We start from the raw sequence: 23,214 nt of genomic DNA, 5'->3' as shown, positions 1-23,214 counted from the left end.
CGCAGTGTACTTTGCCATCATCATTATTTCACCTCTGCTTGCTATAGTGACCAGCTATCGCTATCTAGAGCCAAGTCTCTCAAACACACTTTATTGTTCAGTATGGGAATTTTACATTATACCCAGTAACCCAAAAACTGCAGTTCAGGGCATAATGATAGTTTGTTTTTCCTCCCTTAGGAATTTCTCACTTGGGCAATTTTTTTTTTTTAATGTCCTATTTTTTACCAAGGTATTAAGAGTCCCCCAAGAACTTACTCCTGCCTATCTACTTTTTACTACATCTCTGGGGTCCACTTAAGTCTTTTTTTTTTCTTTTCAAGCTGCCAAGAATCATATTTGTAATTTTTGGTAGTTTATTAAGTAAAGCAGTCTAGCTCCTTCTGTGTCTTATTTCTCTCACATAAATTACCCTGGGGGGGGGGGGTCTTGCCTTTTACGACTAACAGATCCATCAGTGTGTTGTTTTTTAATAAAAGTAGGATTTTTCTCTCTCTCTCAAAGGGGTACTATTCAATATTTCTCAGCAATTGGCTCACACAGAAGCCTACTATTAAACTAACACTTTGTAAAACAAGAAAAACACATTAAGACAAATTTTAAAAGGTAGGTCTTTGTTTTAGAGTTCCAGGTTTCAATTTTAAAAGATACTTAATGAAGTGAAAGTAGAAAAAAAAAAGAAGTAAAAACTGGCAGAAGAAAACTTAAAAAATAGGTGTATATCACTATCAAAGTTTCCATAAACACTCAATTACAGATTAGTGCTAGCTCAGGAGTAGGTAAAGCAGAATGATGAGAGGTCTAGAGCATGGACCATGAAATTATGAGTCTAGAGCATGGACCATGAAATTATGAGACCAAGGTTCAAATTCACAGCTTTACCAATTACTAGCTCTATCAATAAAGTTACCTTCACAATAAAATAGAGATATACTCTTCAAAATAGGACTGAGTAAATAGTGCAAAATTTTTCATCAGATCTCAATATATTTTCCATTTTCTATCATCTCAGTGAGACAAAGATGGCTTTCCTCAAGTAATTCAGCCCTCCTTGGGCACCCAAAAAAGTTCTTAGTAAGCCCAGATGAGATATTTTTCCCTCTGGAATAAAATAAGGCAGTTTCTGCCAAACACAGTCATATTCCTTGTTGGACAAATGAAATGTGAATCTACTATCAAATTCCCTGGGTTGAGGGTGTGAAATAAAGGCAGCTAAACGTTCCTTCTTTTCCTTCCCTCCTGTCCTAAAAAAGGGAAGAGTAAATTCCAGACCTAATATTTATTAAAAGATTCAGCTTCTTAGTCTTTGATCCAAAACTCTAATATAAGACTGTGGTAAGTTTAAATATATCAGGGTTGATCAATGGAAAGACACAACCAGAATAAAGCAGTACTTTATAAGCTTTACTGAATAGCACAAAGATAGGTTTGCAAGAGAGTTCTGGGAAATCCCTCTGGAAACGAGAGTTTCCAGATGCCAGAGACAGTTGTGTGGAATCACCACCCAGAAGGGGAAGAGGGCAAGGCATCTCCAGTGGATAGGGGAATTGAAGAGGGCATTTAAGTCTAGAGTATGTTGCTCAGCAGCAAAATAGGGAATCTCTAAGTTGGAAAGATGCAAAGAGTAGCAGCCATTTGAGGTCTTTGTAGCCATAAGGTTTGTCATTTTCTATAGGTAGCATATATTGGGTGCAGTTTTGTGGGGCATGCAAAGCAGGCAGACTTGAAATGGCTAAAAATACACTTATTTGGCTCTATTTAAAGCAATTGGATATGTAAGAATTTGAATTTGGCTCTGGCAGGCTTTGAGCTAACAGTACTAGCCTGCTGTGAAGAAATAAATATAGACGCCAATACACAAAGGTCATCTTTAACTCATTTATATAACAAAGATTCATACTTCCAGAACCTTTGTTTACAACTTTGTTGTCTCCAATCAATTCAAGTGTTGATAATATCAAAGGCAAGGTAAAGATAATGATGATGATAATAATAATCATAATGGCTACATTAATCACATGAAGGCCTTCCATGAATCTCCTAAGAAAGAACTGGATGATTTTTCCTTCCATATTGCAGATAGGGAGACTATATCCCAAAGCAGTGAATGTGTTAAAATTCAAACACAAGAAATATGTTTAACTACAAAATCTGTATTTGTGCTCTACATACCCTCTCTACTTATCATGAGAATGAACTTTTGTATGAAAATTAACCAGAAGAAATTCTGTTTTAGAAGATGTTCTACTTTTCAGAAAGAGGTTCATTACTTAACTTATTCACACACTAATGAACTATTTTTGAAAATCAGCTTCTGGTGACCAAAATGTCTCATTGTCATTGAAATACTGGATTATGTAAAAACATGATAAAAACATTAAAAACATTGAATAATTTTTATTTGTGTTAAAAACTAAAAATAGAGAAATAGTAACTATAAATATTTTCTTATTTTCTAAGAGGTGAGGATCCAGCAAAGTGACTTAACACATGTTCAAATATTAAACATCATAGAGCTATTGAATAAATTAATAATTGTCTACTCTTAGTGATTCAGTCAGAAAAAGTAGTCAGAAAAAAGTAAATCTTATGGGAATTAAAAAAGAAGCTACATAACACTTTTTCTGTACTGTTTAATCTAAAAAATTCCAAATGTCATTTTTCAAAATAGAAAATTGTGAAATAATTAATTGCAACATATGTCATGGTGAGACTTGCAGAAAAGCAGCAAAAATTTTGTTTTTAAAAATAACAGAACAATGCTACTGTTAATCATACTGTATATATCTTCCAAGCACCAATTCTGAACCTTTTACGAGCAAAAAAGTGAGCAAGACTTAGAATTAAATTTCTATTGCTTTTATTGAATTTAAAAAATACATTGAGTTAAAAATAAACTTGTAAGCCCCTAGTGAAGAAAGAGAGAGAGAGAGAGAGATCAAAAAGAGAACTTCTTAAAAGAATGCGAATATAATGTAGAAAAATGAATGACAGGATATGCCCATTTTGCAATCCCTAATGAGAATTCAGTTAAGGATCATCAGTGGATGCTGCAGCTACTGGATAAAAAGTTGCTCGAGTTAGGATATTCATATGCTTTCAGATCCCACACAGTGATCACCAGATGCAAGGAGAAAATGTATAATGGAGGGATCCGACACCACCTAAATTAAATGGCCAAATTTATTATCATCAGTGGTGGGAGAAAATGACATTATATGCATCCTGTTGTGACAAAAAGCATACAATACCAACAATCTGGTAATCTTACCCAAATGGATTACTTAAATCTAATAATGAAGAAAAGATTAGCAAATCCAGTATCTTGGATATTTTAAAAGATGACTGGCTAAGGCTTTTAGAAAGCCTTCTAAAAGTCTAGGTGGTCATAAATAGAGTAAAGCTAAATGACTTTGAACAAAATGACAATTTAGCAAAGACAATATTTCTCTGCATAAAGAAAAAAACAGGTCCGGTGTTGAGAAATCTGTGGGTGAGGTTTTTCAGGCCAGCAAAGAGTAGTTTGATATCTTAAAGAAGAGAAACGCTAGTCATGACATTTATGACAAAAGTTCTGGGGAAACTTACAAGAATGGATGTGGGAGGCACCAGTTTACCACAATTTTCCACTATTATTCAGAAATAAAATTAAAAATAAATCGGGAGTCACTTGTGCCTAAGATAGATGAATCAGGCACTTAGTTAATGCAAATAAAGAAACATGAGCTGAAAATAAATAATCAAAGCATGTTAGTATTCTTGTTTTCTGAACACCTTAAATAAAATTACTTTGCTGGCTTAATTTTTACACTCTCTTCTCTGTCCCTGGGTGAATAATGTGCCATCTTATGGAATCTGAAGAAAGACATATCCACAGATAAGTGGAACAAGCACCAATTATAAGCTTAATTGCGTGTCTAACAGGGAACATCAAGTATCATCAGGAATCTTGCCAGAATTCCATTTAAAAAGCTTCAGATTAAGAGTCAGGAGACCTGAATTCTAGTCTCAGTTCTGCCATTAAGTAGCCACACGATCTGAATCAAATCACCTTTTATTTTTTAAGTGTCTTAGAAATACATTGATCTCCATTGCTATAATTCTCTAAATTTACCATGTCTTTAACAGTTAAAAAAGTACATGTTTCATATTTTTTCTTTCTTTATTTCCTACTAAAACCCATCTAGATCTTGTCCCACACTGAAATCTCCTTTAGGAATTAGATATACCTTTAACATATAGCTGGAACTAAGTCCCTAGATCAATTCCTGAGCCACCGACAAGTTCCCTTTCTCAGGAATGTATGGAGCCCTATTAACCATAAAAAAATGCTTTATTTCAGTTCGTCAGAGAAAGACAATTATCATATGATCTCTCTGATATGAGGAATTTGAGAGGCGGGGCGGGGGTTGTCTGGGGTAGGTAAGGAAAACATGAAACAAGATGGGACTGGGAAGGGAGACAAACCTCCCTTAAAATGAAGAAAATGCAATTAATTTTCACAGTTTCCTTGGCTAATGATCATGAAAGGAGCTGGAATTTGGAGTCCCGTGTTCTGTCTTCAATTCCCTTATTCTCCTACATCCTTATTTGATGTAGCAACAACTATCCACTCTGTCTCGTTCACAAGGAGAGCCCTACAAAGTAGATAAAGCCCGTGGACTGCAGGATTGCTTTACCCTTCTTTCTCTTGCTGCATATTTTATGGTCTTTAACATGCAACTCCATCCCTTGTTAAATGCATTCTCCAGGCAAGCGGACAGATGGGATGGGTTTTGTGTGTGTATGTTTATACGGTATTTTCAAAGCAAGAACAAATCCACCTTTTCAAACAGTCTCTTGGTTTTTTGTTTGTTTGTTTGTTTGTTTTTGGTGGGGGGAGGGTGTTTTTTAATTAAATGGGAATTTAATACATCAGAACTTCACAGTTCCCACCTCCCCCTCAAAAGAAAGCCCAGCCAATACATCATAAATATTAAACTAAAAATATGGCCCTATATATTCTGAAAAAAGTAATAAAGCTGCCAGTAAATACACATCTCAGGTGACTGCCAGGGGCAGCTGATATTACATTAAGCACCTACAAGAACACAAGGATGCAGGATGATTAAAAAGGGTTTGACATAATGATATAATGCATGCTGATTCAAATTCCTCCTGGGAACTATTTTTATACTATACTTACATTCAGAGCTGCCATATATAAATAATCATCAAAATGATTAACAGCTTTTATTTAACCTTTTCTATATTCATGAGTATTAAATGATAGTAAGAATTCATATTTATAATTGTATAGTTTGTTTATTTAGTGCCTTCTAAGGAAATGCAAACCCTTACAGGGTATGTGTAAAATCAAACTCTTCAATACAGTCAGAGTCCTGCAGTAATACATTAAGTCTTGGTATGCAATTTCTAAATTCCTTAACTTAGAGCTTCCATGGAAAAGCTTCTTTGTAATGGTAACTGATCTAGGCAAAGCAATTTTGTAAAATACGGTTATTTTTCACATACCATGTATTAATGGAGGTGGCTATAGAAATCCACTTAGCTTACTTCTGCCCCTGTGGTAGAGGAGAGGCTAAGAGTAACCATGAAGAATAGTGAAAGAAAAGAGAGCTATTTAATTGCAGACCATATGAGTACATGAAGCCTCTAAGAAGAAAACCTGTCAGTAAAGGAGTCAGCTGGCAGGAAAATGGTGGTGGAGAGGAATTTGGAAGAGAGAATTAGTGGCTGCAATCATAAAAATATCTTACAGCAAAATATTTAAAACAGAAGCTTACCCTTCCTATTTCTTTCTTCACTCTCTTCTGGGTGAGGGAGGGGCCCAACCCAGATCCTGTTGTGGATGGAACCATTCATTCTCCCAGCTGCTGGAAGATTGCCTGTTGATGGTTCACAGGTGCATCTCTCTCTCTGGTACTTACTGCCTTTTACCAAAATGAACTATCTTATCCAGGTTATAATTCTGTAATAACTGGTTTATGCTGGTTTAAAAACCCAGCCACCTTCTCTTACTTATCTTACCCAGCCTAATTCTGAAGGGCTTCTCCAGTTCCAGTGATACACATGGGCTTTATGTAAGCCTCTGCTACAAACTCACTGTAGTTTAATTTCTCTCTCTATCCAGCACTCCCCAATAATCCTTATCTTTATCTCAGTGCCTCTTTCCAAGGAGTCCAATCTACAACACATTTGAAACTTACTCTACAGTGTTACAAGGTTCTTCCACAGGTTCCCAACAATGTTTTAACTACCAGATTCCAGGAACCCTTAGACTTCTTGACAGTTTATAGCTAACACTGTTGATTTTTTTCCCCTTTCGTATTCTTGACTCTCTTGCTTCCATGAATCTGCTTACCTTACTCCTCTTTCTACCTTTCTAAGGTTTTTCATTTTTGGTTTTGGTTTCAACCCCAAAACTTTTGGTTTTGGTTTTGTTTTCAGTTATACTCTTACCTCTTGCTTAGTACTTTTTCTTGGGAAATCTCATTTACACCCTTGGCTTATTTCCCATCTTCATGGTAAAACCTCCTGAATCCAAATATTTACCTTAGATCTCTGTCCTATATTTAAAAAATCCAGTAGGTATTGTTCCCCAGATACTGCATGGCTACTCCTGATAGACATTCTTCTTACCTTCCAGCATGATCCCCTTTACACTATAATGAGAGGTACCATATTCAATGCATCAGTACTTACTGGTACAGCCATTGTCCCCCTATTGTTGCTTTAAGAAGATGTTACTCATTTCATAAACCTAGGACTCTACAGAGTTTTATAATGGTAATAAAATTTTCCAATGTTCCCTCCATCCAACTGGTCTCATGTAAACTCTTTCTTCCTGGCAGTATAGTAGAAAAAGAATGGTTTTTTGAGTCATATAGAAGTAGATTGTGATACTGATTATCTCTTTAGTAACTGTGGTAACCGTAGAAGTTACTTAACTTCTCTGCAGCTCAGTTCCTCATCTCTCTTACAGAGGTACAATGAGGGCTAAGTGAGAAAATGTGGTGTATAAATACACTTGGACTGCATGAAAGTTACTCAGTAAATGTCATCTTCCCTCCCTTCCGCCCTTCCTTTCCTCTCCAGGTTTATTGTTCCAGCCATGCTTTAAACAACGAAACCGTTTCTAAATTCCACCTAAAAAGTGCTTAGCCAGACCATAGGTAGGAAGAGGGATTTTTGTTTAGCTTAGGTAATTTAGGCACAAAGTCAGACAGAAATGGCAGCTTTAGGAACTCATTCACCTGGCATCAGAACACCTCAGAACACAAAAGCCAGGCTGCTGGGCCGCGCAGAGATCCCCAGGGCAGCACACGTCTGGCCAGGAGCCTGGAGTATGCAGCTGGTCTGAGTCTCTCTCTGTTTATCTTGGCCTCAACAGTCGATTACGATTTGTGTCAACTTCACTGCTTTCTTTTAGCTTCCCTCTCCCAGGATCGCTATTTTGTGGCTCACCCCAGCATTTAGTGACTTCTTTCCTGTCATAATATTCGTAACCTTTAGACATCTAAGTTACATACAGGAATTAAAGGATTTGGAGAATCATGGCATCAATTTCATCCTTTAAATTTTAAAGTTCTGTCCCCATAGTTGCCGCCTGTAATCTGTAATGGTTGGTTATCAATTTCAGGTTCTCAATGGATAGTATTAGATTACTTTAAATTTCTCTTTGGTTGTCTAGCAAAAACTACTGATACACTTTCAGGAAGATACTCATTTGCAGGTGGTTTGGGGTTAGAATTATTTTTTTTAAAGTAGTATAGGCTTATTACATTTTAAGGAAACCAAATCTATAAATCAAATAAAGGTATAAGAGGACTTATTTAAAAATAGCAAATCCCCATAGTACATTGATATGATTTTATTTAAAGAAACTTATTAATTTTTGTATATATCTCTGCTACTCAAAAGTATAGGCCTTTGATTTCTCACCTAAAAAAAAGAAACAACCCCTTGAGTGATTTCTACATCTCCTGTTTCTCTCTATTCCAATCCATATTTCACACAGTTGTCAGGATTTATCTTTCAAATTTATAGACCTAAACCATTGCTCCCTTGTGCAAAACACACACATTCATGAGGATGTGGATTTCATCTGTTTTGTTTACTGCTACAACCCCAGGGTTAAACAAGTAGTAGATGCTCAATAAATATTGGTTCAATAAATAAATCTTACTGTAAAATAACATAAATTGGTCCTTTTTTGGTATGATTTTCCAATGTTATATTCTCCTTTACAAACTATAAATGAGAACTCTTTTTATAAAATAATTTAGAACATGTTAACAAGTTCTGAATATAAATTCTGCTTTGAATATATTTTCTTTTAAAATAAATTTGTTTAAATTTGTTTAGTTTGATTTCTATTTATTGACCCTAAAGTCATTAATTTATTGATTGATTTTAATTGATTTAAAAAATTTTTTAATTCAACTATAATTAATATACAATGTTATACTAGTTTCAGGTGTACAACATAAATACTCAATAATTCTACTCAGTGCTTATCACAGTAAGTATATGCAATCTCCTTCACCTATTTTACCCATCCTCTCACCCACCTTCCCTCTGGAAACATGTTTGTTCTCTATATGTAAGTCGGTTTCTTTTGTCTCTTTTTTTATTATCAGGATCTGATGTGCTTACTATGTGCCATGTGTCCTGTTGTTTCTTAAGCCAATCCATTTTTTGTACTGTTCTCAAATTTGTATTTTATTTGAAGCGATCAATCACTTCATTTATATGGCATGAGTTTTGTCATTTTTTGCTGCTTCACTCACAACACCTAGACAATCTTATGAGGCAAGTACAGTTATCATCCATTTTACAGATGAGCAAATGGAGGCAACGAGAAGTTAAGGAATGTGCTCTACTTCATACAGCCTTGAACAGTGGTTCTGGGCTTTAAACTAGAAGATTTAACTCCAGAACATGCACTTTAACCACTAGATTCTGCAGCCGTTATGACATATACATCTCTGCTACCCTTCGTGCCTATCTAACACTGTAACTTTAAAGAATAGGGGTCTCTAAATAATGCATAAGATAGTGACAAAAGGAAAAGCTTTAATTTCCCAGTAACCTCCCTAATAATTTATGAGAACTAGCCAATAAAACATGGAGATAAGTAAGTGATAACCCAAGAAGACTTTTAACAACTTATTTAGCATCAGAAAAATTGAAACACACCAATATTCTTCCCCCCTTCTTGGCATTTTGTGATACTTTTTTCTCTTAATCCACTAAGTCTCAGATGAGGTTTACCAGCTTTCATTTATTGACATCTCTTATCTAGAAAATAACATTTTCAGATAGCTACAAAAAAGTATGAAATGATCTTGTATTCCACATTAGATAAAATGTTCCATAATTGTAAAAACTCTTTCATAATCACAAGTGAATTAAGATTAAAATAAAAAAATAATTCCAGAAGATAGACTTCCTGTAAAAACTTCCTATAAAAACTACCCACTGCTTCTAGAGAACTAAATACCAATATAAATTATATGTGGAAGAGTTCCAGCAAAAATGAGTTAATTCCACTACAAAAGAAAATGTGTTTTCCCTCACCCTAAAAAAATGACAAAAATTCACATAAACAAAATCAGATTTTAAGTGAGGAAAATATTTGCAATATATTTAAGAGAAAAAAGGCTGGTTTTTGTGCTATAGAAAGATCAGTTACAAAGTTTTAAGAAAAATCCAACACAAAAAAAGGTGGGCAAAAAGAAATAAATCAATATGTAAATTACAGAAGAGTATGTGACTAATATCCATATGAAACAATGCTTAATCTCACTAGTAGCCAGTAAAATGCAAACTGAGTTTATATCCAGCAGAATGAGAAAAATAAGGAAAGAGGGACTGAAACTTATTTCTGGGTGGCAATGTGGGGAATGGATATTTACATACCTGTGGCAATCTCAATCATCATAGTTTTTGAGTACAAAAGTCACCTATTAATTTTAGAAAGTCATATGCATCACATTATGGATAATGGTAAAAATTGGGACAAGCTCTATGCAGGGCAATTTTACAAATTCTACCAAAATTACAAAAGGCATAACAGTGTATATAGCATTTCTACTTGGCTTATGATATGCTTGCATAGATGCAAACCAATCTATGCTTATGGTCATTTAGAGTAACATTGTTTGTGATAGCAAAAGACTAAAAGTGATATAAATCCATACAATAGGCTATTAAGGAGTTTACAGAAAATGAAAATAAAATAGGAAAGTTCCTTACAAACAGATATGAAATTATATCCAATATTTTCTACCAGGTGAGAAAAAAGGTATTAAACAGTTCCCAAATAGGTTATTATCTAAAAAAGAAAAGAAAAAAAATGTATGGGTGTGTACATATATATACTGGGAAAATATCTCTGAGAATTTATGTAATTGATAATACCAGTTACCTCCTTCTAGAGAGGGAAACTGATTGGTTGGGGGTAGAGTTGGAAGAAACTTTTTTCAATTTATATCATTTAGAAGCTTTTGACTTTTTAACTATATAATGTCATATATTAATATTGATTATTTTTTGTGTATAACAATGCTAATGTACTTAATGTCAGTGAACTGTATACTTAACATGGTACATTTTATATTATGTATATTTATCACAATAAAAATGATTTTAAAATTACATACTATATGAAAATAACATGATTTAAAAATTATATATATAATACACATTATATATAAATTTGCACATATGAAGTGTATTTATATCCCAGGAAGCTTATATCTGTTATGTATCCTTTTGGGAATTTTTTTTATTTATTTTTTTAAAGATTTGTTTATTTATTTTATAGAGAGAGCATGTGAGCAGGGAGAGGGATATATGGAGAGGGAGGAAAGAGAATCTTAAGCAGACTACTTGCTGAGCATGGAGCCCAACACGGGGCTCAACCCCACTACACTGAAATCATGACCTGAGGTTAAGTCAAAAGTCAGATGCTTAACTGACTGAGTCACCCAGAGGCACCCTTGAGTATGTATCCTTTTGGAAATACAAGTAAATAAATGAGGATATTCAAGTTAACTCATACACCATTATATTAAGAGGTGAAAATTGTAAATAGAGTAAATCATCTCTAAGTGGGGATTGTTTAATAAAACTTATCCAGATATTATAGATCTAATAAAACCATTAAAAAGAATACAGTATAGGGGCACCTGGGTGGATCAGTCAGTTAAGAGTCAGCTCAAGTCATGAACTCAGAGTCTTGGGATCAACCCCCACATCGGGAGCCCTGCTCAGCAGGGAGTCTGCTTCTCCTTCATACTCTCCCTCTGTGCTCTCTCAATCTCTCTCTCTCTCTCAAATAAATAAATAAAATCTTTTTAAAAAAAGAATGCATTATAAATGGATAAATAAACTATAATATGTCTGTACAAGGAAATATTACTCAGTGTTAGAAGAAAATAAGCTATCAAACCATAAAGAGACAGGGAGGAAATTTAAATGTATATTATTAAGTGAAAGAAACCAGTCTGAAAAGGCTACATACTTTTTGATTTCAACTACATGACATTCTAGAAAAGACAAAACTACAGAGATAGTAAAAAGGTCAGTAGTTGTCAGGAATTAGCAGGCATGGAAGACAAAGGAGTTTTAGGATAGTGAAAATATTCTGTATGATACTATAATAATGAATGTCATTATACGTATATCTAGACCTATAGAATGTACATCAAGAGTAAAGGCTAATGTAAACTATGAACTTTGGATGATAATAATATGTCAACACTGCTTTTAACAAATGTACCACTCTGGTGAGGGATGTTGATGGTGTGGGAGATTATGCTTGTGTGGGGTCAGGTGATATATGGGAATTTTCTTTACTTTCTGCTTAATTTTGCTACAAATCTAAAACTGCTCTAAAAAATAAAGTCTACTTTAGGAAGAATTCTAAGAGAAAAAAGTGGAAGAAATGAAAAGAAAAAAATACATTAGTCAACATTAGTTGACATGTAGAAGTTTCCATTGTACACAAAAACAATATACAAAAAGTTTTTTGGCAGCATCACTGTTTCTACAGATAGAAGCTGGAAAAGCCATATAAATTTAACATCTGCTTTGAAACATTAGAGCGTAAGAAACTGTAAAACTAGTTGGGCTAAGTTTTCAGAGTGAGGAGAACCAAAGAGAAGTGAGCTGAGCATCAAAAGATCCTTTCTCTAGAAACATTTGTCAATTTTATGACAGAAAATAAGAGTCTGAAAATCTGAGTTAAGTTTGATCAGAGGGCCACAGTTGGAGAAAAACAAATAACAGGATTGGGTGGTCTGGAGATCCTATAGTAAACACTGGAGAATTGAGGAAACTTAAATGTACAGCTGATCCTTCCTTTGAATCCTTTGGTGTATTTTAGTGCATTATGGCACAGAAAACTAGAATTCTAGATAAAAACCTCTGAAACACAGAGTAAAATGTCCTGCCTTATCAATAAATTCATGAGGGGGAAGAATCATAGTAAACACACTGACATTTCAGTTGAAAATCTTAGTGGGCTACATATTAGAAACAGAAAACAACCAGAGATAGACTGAAAACCCAAACTCTACTCATCTTAATCCCTGAAAAAGTTAGGTGGAATATTTTTCTATTTTTCTTGCCAAGATATTATCACGTCAAGACTCTAAAATTTTGCATATTCCATGTCTGGCATTTAGTAAAACATTACTTAAAGAGATTCAAAATGACCAAAATATGAGTGAATAAACAGACACTAAGAATAGATGTGTAGGTAATCAAAGTACTAAAGAAAAGAATTTTAGAATAACTATGATTGATATGTTCAAGAAAATAGTGGAAAAGGTGGACAAGATAGATTGGATGAAAATAAATAGAATTTTACCAGATAATTAGAATTTATAAAAAAGGACCAAATAGATGTTCTATAATAGAAAATGTAGTATCTAAAATTCAGAATTCAATAAATAAATTTAAAATCATATTAGAAATTGGATAGTGAACTGGAAGACAGGTCAATAGAGAATATCCAATTAAAGTAGAAAGAAAAAGAATATAAAGAATAGAGTATAAGAAAAATGTGTGCACAGTGAAAAGATCTATGTAGCTGAAGTTCCAGAAAGAAGGGAGAAAGAATGGGATTCAAACAGTACTTGCAAAGATGATGGCTGAGAATATACCAAAACTGATGAAAGCTCGAACTCAGATATTCAGGAAACTTTGCAAACTATGGGAAAATAACTGGAAAGAAAACCACACCTAGATGTATCACAAAGTGGTGAAAATAAAAAATGAAGAGATAATCTTAAAAGGCTATAAACAACAATAAAAAACAGCTCAATTAAAAATTAGGAAAATGATTTGAATAAACATTTATCTAAAGAAGATATATGCAGGGGAATAGGCACATGAAAGATGTTCAAGCACTCATCACTAGATAAATGGAAATCAAAACCACAATGAGATACCATTTCATATCCATTAAAATGGGGACGATCAAACACACACACACACACACACACACACATACGCACAAATAGGTGTGGGATGTGGAAAAATTAGCTTGCTTTTGTATCATTGGTGGAAATTTAAAATGGTGTAGCCACTATGGAAAACAATATGGCAATCCCTCAGAAAACTAAAAACAGAATTATCATATAATTCAAAAATTCCACTTCCATATATATAACCAGAAGAACTGAAAGCTGGGATTTGAAGAGATGTATGTACACCTATGTTCATTTGTAATAGACAAAAAATGGAAACAACCCCAGTGCTCATCAACAAATGAATGGATAATTAATATGTACTACATAGAATGGGATATTATTCCACCTTAAAAGGAAGAGAATTTTGACACTAGCTACATCATGGACAAAACTGAAGGACATTATAAGCCTTTCACAAAAGTACAAATACTATATTATTTGATTCCATTTAGTCTACTCCAGAGTAGTCAGATTCAGAAAGACAGAAAGTAGAAGGTTTCCAGGGGTAGGAGAAGGGAAGGAGAATGGGGAGTTAACTGCTTAATGGACACAGAGGTTCAGTTTTGCAACATGTAAAGAGTTATGGCGATGGTTGGTGGTGATGATTGTACAACAAAGTGAATGTACTGAATAACACTAAACTGTCCCCTTAAAAATGGTTATGATGGTAAATTTTATGTTACGTGCATTTTACCATCATTTAAAATCAATTTTTAAATTTTTTTTAAATCTTTTAAACAACAAAACAATCATCAAAGGAGCACCCATAAGACTGATGACTTTCCTCCCAACGCAAAGAATGGAGCTACAACACAATGGAATGATAACCTCTGAACCACTGAATAAAATTCTATGACCAGTAAAAAATAATGTTCAGAAACAAAGATGAAATAAAAAGTTTCAGAGAAATAAAAACTGAGAAAATTGATTTCTAGCACATTGGCACTAAATGAAATGCAAAAGAGAGAGTCCTTCAGGCATGAGATAATGTATTCCCTAATGGAAACATAGACACATAAGAAGAAATGAAAAGACAGACTGGTGTCAGAATTGTTCGAGTATGGTAGCCATGTGAAAGCAAAGAAGGAACACAGGAGAAGGACTGGGTTTCTCCCAACAGAAGCAAATAAAGTATTTGTCAACCTACTATGAGAAATCATTTATGAGATTACTGCATGAAATGGTAATAGGCCATATATATGTGATAGGATTACCCAGTAATAAAAATTTCCTTAGCCAAGATACATTAAATTGAATTAGTTATTCAAATTAGGGGAAGTTTTGGGGAGTTATAATGATATTCTGAGAATAAGTAAAGCTGAGTTAAAAATACGAAACTATGAAAGATAATCTGAAAAACAATTCTATTATTGGATTGATATATGAGAAGATAAGGTAAAGCAAAAAGGAACTATATGAAAAAGGATTCACAGGGCGCCTGGGTGGCTCAGTGGGTTAAGCCGCTGCCTTCGGCTCAGGTCATGATCTCAGGGTCCTGGGATCGAGTCCCGCATCGGGCTCTCTGCTCAGCGGGGAGCCTGCTTCCTCCTCTCTCTGCCTGCCTCTCTGCTTACTTGTAATTTCTCTCTGTCAAATAAATAAATAAAATCTTTAAAAAAAAAAAAAAAAAGGATTCACAAATTCATTTGGCCTGTAAAGTTGAATTATCTCCATCAGGGCTCCCAGTGACTGACTGAGATATCTAAAAGCTTTTTCTCCTTCGCTCATCCTCCTCCTAGGCTTTCCAGCAGCGTTTCACATAGCCAACCTTTATGAATCTTCCTACTTCTTTAGTTTCTTTAAAAAAACAGGAAAAAACAGAAATACTGGAAGCCAGTTTTCCTTTTACTGCTGACTACTGCTTAGTTTTTGTGGTTGATTTCTCATTCTCTAAACAGAATTTTGGTGATTGAATATTGGTTCTAGGAATTGTACCTATGGTAATATTCCCCTTCCATTCTGTACATGTTTTCTGCCTGGTGTGATCCTGGTGGCCTCAACCACTATGTCTATTCAGAGAAATCTTCTAGTCCTACCTCCAAGTTCTGTATTTCCACCAACTCTGCTATCCTCAACCTTTTGCTATCCTCAAGGCACCTAAACTTCATATTCCAAACTAAAGTTACCATTTTCACATCATCGACTTTTAAAGTTAACTGATCTTCTCTTAATGTTCCAGATCTCAAATAATGGGGCCACTACTCATCCAAAGTTCCTGTAGAATCCAGCAAAGAGGGTGTTGGTTTCAGTATATGTGCTGCCGAAGCGAGCACAGGGTGTTGGTTTCAAATCACAGTTCTATTCTTACTGCCATCACTTTAGTTTGAGTCCTCAATTTCCCAGTTACATGACTGCAAGCATCAGTCTCCGGGGCTCCCACCACCAGACTCTCTCAACAGCCTTCCAGATGTTTTTCCTTTTTAAAATAATTATTCTTTTAACTTTTTCAGTACCTTTCAAATTATGATCTTCATTTCCTTCTGAGCTAAAACTGATGCTGATGCTGATGCCGATTCTTACCAAAGTGTTTCTAAAGACATTTTTAGATTTTTCTCTCCTTTAATACAGGACAGGCCAACTAAACTATTTTTAAAAAGTCTGAATTTTGAATTCCAAAATTCTTTCACCTTAAAATATAAGCTTGTATCACTGTGTGACATCCCAAGATAAAAAGTCTAAATTTATAAACCAGATTCATTAGGCTTTCATTCATACTTTTTATCTGAGTTTTATTGAGTTATTGTTTGGCATTCTTATTAAAGTGTGTGATTCCAAATGTATAAACGTTTGATACAGTTTGTATGTGAGGTGTTTTTCTTTCATGACTTGTCATTTATAAAGCCTTAAAAAAAAAAGGGAAGAAACTATATTTGGCTTATAAAGTTCTTTAGGAATCTTTACTGTTAAGCAGCTGAAACACAATTTTAAACAATGTGTATAATTATAGAAATTTCTACTACAATAAGATTTTAAATATGAAGATATGTATAATTTCTAAAATATTTTGATTGTGGATACTGCCATTGTTCCATATAGATTTTTCTTTGCAGAACATTTTCTGAAACTGTTACAATCTCCAAGTTACATTTGAGGACAAAGAATCAACTCCAAACACTTTAATACTGAACAATGAGATTTTCAAAGATTCTTCTTGCCATTCAAACAATCTTATTTACCTTTTTCTCATTCTTCCATCTTTTTTTAAAATCCATTCACCCAAACATTACATGTTCTTATCATTGACCCTCCTGTTTCATTTCTTGAAAATGTCAGTGAGTACTGATGAATGGAAAGTTCCTGCTTAATGTCTGGATTTCATTTGATATCGCCTTGAAATTTTGAAATGTAACCTTCAAAAGTGAATGTAATTTCATTCTATTTCTTAAAAGCATGATTATAATATAATTCCTATTAATGGTTTATGAGAGGAATTAACACATTTTTACAGTGGTTTACTGTGTTACCAGGTATAGGGAGATTCTTACGCTTTTTAGAAAGGAATATATTGTTGAATTAGGTCTCTAAGTATAAGTCCTAGAAAACATACAATATTTAAACTCATCTTTCTGACCAAAATCATTTCACTATTATTAACAGAATATTAGTTTCCTGAAATCCATAGTCACCATTTTTCTTCCTATTTTTGTGATGCGATATAGTTAACACAAATAGTACTAAATATGAATTTAAAATTACCAGACTATTTTGTAATTATATAGTAAAATTCCCAGAACACTACTGAATTCTATATACTTAAGCATAGTAAAATAACATAGTATCTACTTGCTAGTTATTCCTGTCTCTGCAGACTTCTAGGTTGTGACCACTTTGACTTGCATTTTTTTCATGTAGCGGGCTCCTTTAAAAAAAAAAAAAGAAAATTTAAAAAATTTTAATTAACTGTAATTATAAATTGACAAATGCATCTAAATGAACATAGTAAGCAAGAATGGAATGTGAAGAGCTTAATCAAATGTAGTTCTGATTGTCAGGTTATACATCCTAATCAGAATAATTCCACAAACACTACCATTTTAAATATTTGAGCTGTGAATATATAAACTCAATGTGAAAAAGAAGGGTGATATTATTGTCCAACATTCCTTCTAAAAATAATTCAGTATCTGCAAGGAAAATTTTTTGCATAGTGATTTTCCTCCTTGCCTCTTTTATTCCTAATAACTGAATAATAAATGTGAAATATTATTTTCCCTTATTCTTAAAAATTATAAAACAGAATTTCTTTTAAAATATTTCACAATTTAGATTCTTACAGGTGTGATTTGCCTTTCCTCTAATTATTCTGAATGAATAAAATTTATGCTCTCACTATTACACCTTAAATCTTGATTTGGTAATCCCCAGTGATCATTAAAACAAAGTGCTTTGACACTGGCATTTATAATGTACATGTGTATTCATAGCTAAATGTGTTCAATATATTACAATTAAAATAACTGAACCTAAAATATCCATTTGCATTTGTAATAATAAAATTTATTTTTAAAAAGTGACTATAGTAAGATTAATGCAGATATGCACATTTATTTAATATTGTAGTTTGTACTCTAACATTACAACCCATGATTGACATGGCGGATAAAGAAGAAAATGGCATCTTGAAGTTATTTGTTTGAATACTTAATGTAAAGTCTTTATATTTATAAAACCCAAGAATCTCAGTATAATTATTAAATCTCTAAGTTAGGACGATAGGAAACATCCATTTATCAGTGGAACAGAGAGAAGTATCTAGATGATACATAGAGTCAGGCTGAGCCTGGTGTGTTTTTTAGAAATCATACAGGAAAGCTTTATCAATATTATTTAGTGCTATTTCCTAAAAAGAAATTTTAAAAGGGGAATGAAAGGACCAAGAAAATATTCAGAATCTGCTTAATAAAGCCAAATGTACATAGTAACACTAAAAAAAAAAAAATCTTTTCTTGAAATTAGGACTCTAAAGGATACTTTGGAAAATAAAAACTGAATTGAAAATACATAAATTACAGTTACTATGCTGGAGATTATGTTTATTTAATTGATGCAATTATTTACTTGTATAAAATGCACAATCTTAAGAAAAGCTTAGCAAACCACATGTTTAGGCAGAAGTAATTTTCTGATTACAAATGCATTATTAAAATGAAATAGGAATTAATAATTTTATAGTTCGTCTTAATACCTTTGTCTTTTAACTTTTATACTAAAACTAAAAATGATTTACATATCAAAATTACAGGTTACATAATGAAATGCTTACAGCCTGATATATTATCCTGAATTTCATAGAAATACAAAGATACAGTCTGGTTAAATATAGACTTAATATAGTCTAGAGTCTAGATGAGAAAACTGGAATCATCTATTCTAACTTCTTTATCTGTAAAGTGGCAATAATATTAACCTTAAGTGTCTCATAAATAGTCTTTAAAAAAACAATATAAAATAAGTTCTTTTTTGTAAGATTTTATTTATTTATTTGACAGAAAGAGCAAGAAAGCACAAGCAGGGAGACAATGGGGAGAGAGAGGGAGAAGCAGATTCACTGCTGAGCAGGAAGCCCAATGTGGGGATCGATCCCAAGACCCAGCCAAGGGCAAGCGCCCATAAAATAAGTTCTTAACAGCTAAGTACACTTCTTAGGAGAACATCTTCGCTCTTATTTTGTTTTACTGTAACAAGTAAAATTATAAGCCTAACATATATTATTCCACTGCCCTAAAAAGTGATATATACTTAAAAGTAAATTATTATATTCTTGTTTTCTGTTCTCGTTGCTACTTTGTTAAATGAAAGCAATATGTCTGAAGTATTAATATTATTATTGTAGTTATATTATTACACTATATGATATTATACTATGTATAGTATACTGTATTATACTATTTTAATAGTTATATTAGTATATTATAATTATATTATTATAGTATGAAATATAGTTCTATTATTTGAAGAATGAATAGACTTGCTTTTATTATTTGCAAATCACTGGAATTGGGCCTTGTCTTGGCTAGTGGACAAACACTCATCAGGGAAGAGAAATAATGTTAGGAGGACACACACTCTTTTAAACACAGTTTATTTATCTTTTACAAGAGACCTAATGTACATATTTACAGGTAAGACCACATTTTTAAGGCCAGTGTTGAAGAGGAGTAAAACCATTTCGCTGTAACAGAGATCAGCATAGCAGCCTTGAAGATAACCTTTTACTTAATAACTTAAAATAACATGCTTAAAAGAAAAATAATTTTCAAGAGGTTTTTTCCAGCATTATCACTGTGACTTTTGGTCCAGGGTAAGCTTGGCTAAGTGCCTAAGGCCCCAAGTTAAAGTCCATTTTAAAAGCCTTAGTGGGAGAACTTATATATAGAAGCATTGTGTGTAAGTCTTTTGAAAGTTTTCTTGCTTTGGGCTACACTTATTTTATGGTATTTCTGGTTTCCAGTTTTTTTAGTCAAAAGTCTTGAAATATTACCTCCTCACTTGGTACCTAAACTGTATGTAAATGATGACCCAAAAAAATCACGTTATGAATTAAATAGATGTTAATTCTCACTATCTAGAGCTCCTATTACAACCCTTTTTTCCCCAAACTCTCCATATCTTTTGATGGCCTGAGCTGCATTTAATCCTAGCTTGACCTGCCTCTTCCATCTGCTACTCAAAAGTAGAAAGTGCACATCAACAGTCCTTAAAGTATAAATTACTACTTAAAACATGGCCTCCCGCGGGGCAAGTCCTTGTTCCATCAGGCTTCTAACCAGTGTCTGTCACTCTGTAGATGCTCTAATATTTAACACGTGTTAATACAGCACTTGGGCTATGACAACACAATAAATAAGCCAGATTCCGATGCCAAGCACCACAACTCCAAGCTTTAAATTTCAATTATATTTAAATGAGATTGTCTAATGTGTTTAAATGTTCATTAAAATTAACCTTTCACATCCGAAGGGCACAGTGTGTATTCCTGATAACACTAAAATTTTAGACTTAAGTTTCCCACTACGACTGAATAAATGAAACATTTAAGGGCTTGAAATGTCAGGAAGGCTCTGAAATAGTGTTTCTGTGATGTGATTACTAATAGTCATGGACTATTTAATGCCAATAATATTCTCAGAGCTAATGAAGTATAGGTGCTGCATATCAAAGAAACTTGGTAATATTAATCCAGGCAAGAATTACAACAGGGAACGTATTTAGGTTGAATTACAAGATTGAAAGGAATTTTAAATAGCCATAGTCTCTTCATTATTTTAGGGGGAATTTCCCCAGAGCCATCCTTAGCAAGTGAGGATATATATATATATATTTTAATTTTTTATTTTTTATAAACATATATTTTTATCCCCAGGGGTACAGGTCTGTGAATCACCAGGTTTACACACTTCACAGCACAAGTGAGGATATTTTGAAGGTCACCAGTATCTTCAGAAAATTCATTAGAATTTGTTGTCACATCCTACAGGTATTGATCTATAAGAATTAGAGTGGGAGGGCTTTCCAGAAAATGTGAGACTATACACCCAACACTGGATTTGTGAGATCTGAGTAGAGCAAAGGATGTCTTAGTAGTGGCAATATAAATCATTTGGCTTTAAAGACAGCTTGAAAGTCAAGATATGAAGACGTTTCAGAAACTAGAGAGCAAAACAGAATTCCCAATATGAGACTAAGGCTTTCCAGGTGCTGCCTGTATAGCCTTTCAAATAAATTATGAATAGACTCCAAAAGAGCTTATCACTGAAGGGCAGAGATCGAAAGCAGATTTAAGCATAATCTGAGACAGGATATGACAGAAGTGTGCACATTTTACTACAGGAACCAGGGTGGGGGAGCAGTCAGCACACTGTGTAAGTTTGGGAAGCCTTCTGAATCAGCGATCAGTCAGTGCCTTAGATGCCCTAAGGATTTTATACATTTTATTCAATTTTAATTGAATTTCATTGACAAAATCAGGATTCTTTAAGTTTCTTCCATGCACATATTTTACTTTAAAGTCTGGTAAAAAGACACAAAAAATGGCAGAGCTTCATGAATCACTATAAGCCTTTTGTGTTCTTTTTATATTTACTCCCCTCTCCAAATCCCTTAAACTTTCCAGGGAGGGGAAGGAATAGACAAGTATGGAACTGCTTACATTTGAGGTTTAATTTGTTACTGCCATCTAGTCTATTCTTTCTTTCTTGTCTAATATAAAATTTCATGGGTGAGAAAGACACATAATTGAAGACAAAAAACAAAATTACTTGGAAAGCCATAAACTGAGTATTTTGAATCATAATAACAAAGGAGACCTTTTGCAGTATATTGGATCATAAATATTCAGAAGTGTCCCCACCACCACCCCAGCATTTCTATGGGAGGCATATACCACTGATGTTGCCTTTGGCTCTGTGACTTGCTCTGGCCAACAGAACAGGGGCCAAGTAGTGGAACCAGTTCTGATCCTAGACCTTAAAAGGTCTGTGTGTTTCTGACCATACAATTAGAGCCCTGCCATATTTAAGAACTATGGATTGAACATGTCCAGATTAGCCCACTGGTTCTAGGAGTAAAATGAGAGATCAGAGCAGAGTTATTACAGCAGAGGCATCATAGATCAGCTGACTTCCATCTGACCTCCATACATGAACAAAACCAAATGGTCAGCAGAGCCACCCAGGGAAGCCCGGCCTGGCTTGACAGATTCCAAACCAAGCCCCAGACACTTGGGTTACATAAATGCTCATTACTGTAGGCCATTGAGATTTTTGTTGCTGTCTGTTTTGCAGCATTATTGTAGTAATAGCTAAGTGATACATCTCAGATAAGGAGGTCAAGAAAGGCCTCCACAGGAAAGGTAACATGTAAGCAGACACCTAAGGAATAAGAAAGACTTGTGTATGTAAACAGCTGGTAATTAAATTTGAGGAACAAAGATCGACATTCAAAAGGGCACTAAGACACATAGTGTACCCAGAGGAACAAAATAATGTCCAGTATGGCTGAGCCTAATCAGCATGGAAAAGAGTAACCCAACGATAGATTAAGACAGAAGGACGTGACAGATCAGACCTTGTATGCTCTGGTAAGAAATAATTTTTTTAAATTTTCAAGAGCCAATAGAATCTTCAGATTACCTGCTTAAGCCTAACTTAAAAGTGGAAAACAAGTTATAAGAGAGGACAAGGAATACTTCACTTGAAAATGTCCTTATATGGCAAGCATATTGGTTTTACTTTAATTTTAGGCATTATATGCACTGTTGAACAACATGGATTGAAACTGTGTGGGTCCATTTATATGAGGCTTTTTAAGAGTACAGTACTGTAAATGTGTTTTCTTTCTTATGATTTTCTAGTAATATTTTCCTTTCTTTATTTTATTGTGAGAATAAAATATATAATACATATAACATACAAAATAGGTATTAATCAAATATTTACATTATTGGTGAGGATTCCATTCAATAGGAAGCTACAGTAGTTATGTTTTGGAAAAGTCAAAAGTTATATGCAGATCTTTTTAAATCTTATTTATTTATTTGAGAGAGAGAGAGAGAGAGAGAGAGAGAATGAGCCGTGGGGGGGTGGGGCTCAGAGAGAGAGAAACAGACTCCCTGCTGAGCAGGAAGCCCAATGTGGGGCTTGATCCCAGGACCTGGAGATCATGACCTGAGCTTTACCGAGGTGCCCCAAATGCAGATTTTTAACTCTATGGGTATAAGGTGGTTGGTGCC

General features: G+C 33.9%; 1 protein-coding gene across 5 annotated transcripts in view; it reads right to left on the bottom strand.

Annotated features, from left to right (window-relative positions):
- LRRC7 (leucine rich repeat containing 7) overlaps window positions 1-23,214 on the bottom strand; it is a 573,404-nt gene that overhangs the window by 384,621 nt on the left and 165,569 nt on the right. Inside the window, exon 2 of one of the 5 annotated variants that reach the window (XM_059138592.1) lies at window positions 17,268-17,343. The exons of the other annotated variants lie outside the window; for them this stretch is intronic. Within the exon in view, the coding sequence (XP_058994575.1) occupies window position 17,268 (1 nt within the window). The 5' untranslated portion in view covers window positions 17,269-17,343. The remainder of the gene's footprint in view (window positions 1-17,267; window positions 17,344-23,214) is intronic. 5 annotated transcript variants of the gene reach the window in all.

Source organism: Mustela lutreola, chromosome 10 (assembly GCF_030435805.1).
Source record: "Mustela lutreola isolate mMusLut2 chromosome 10, mMusLut2.pri, whole genome shotgun sequence".
NCBI lineage: Eukaryota > Metazoa > Chordata > Mammalia > Carnivora > Mustelidae > Mustela > Mustela lutreola.
The sequence above is the reverse complement of the archived record's forward strand: the minus strand, read 5'-3'. Positions and strand labels throughout refer to the sequence as shown.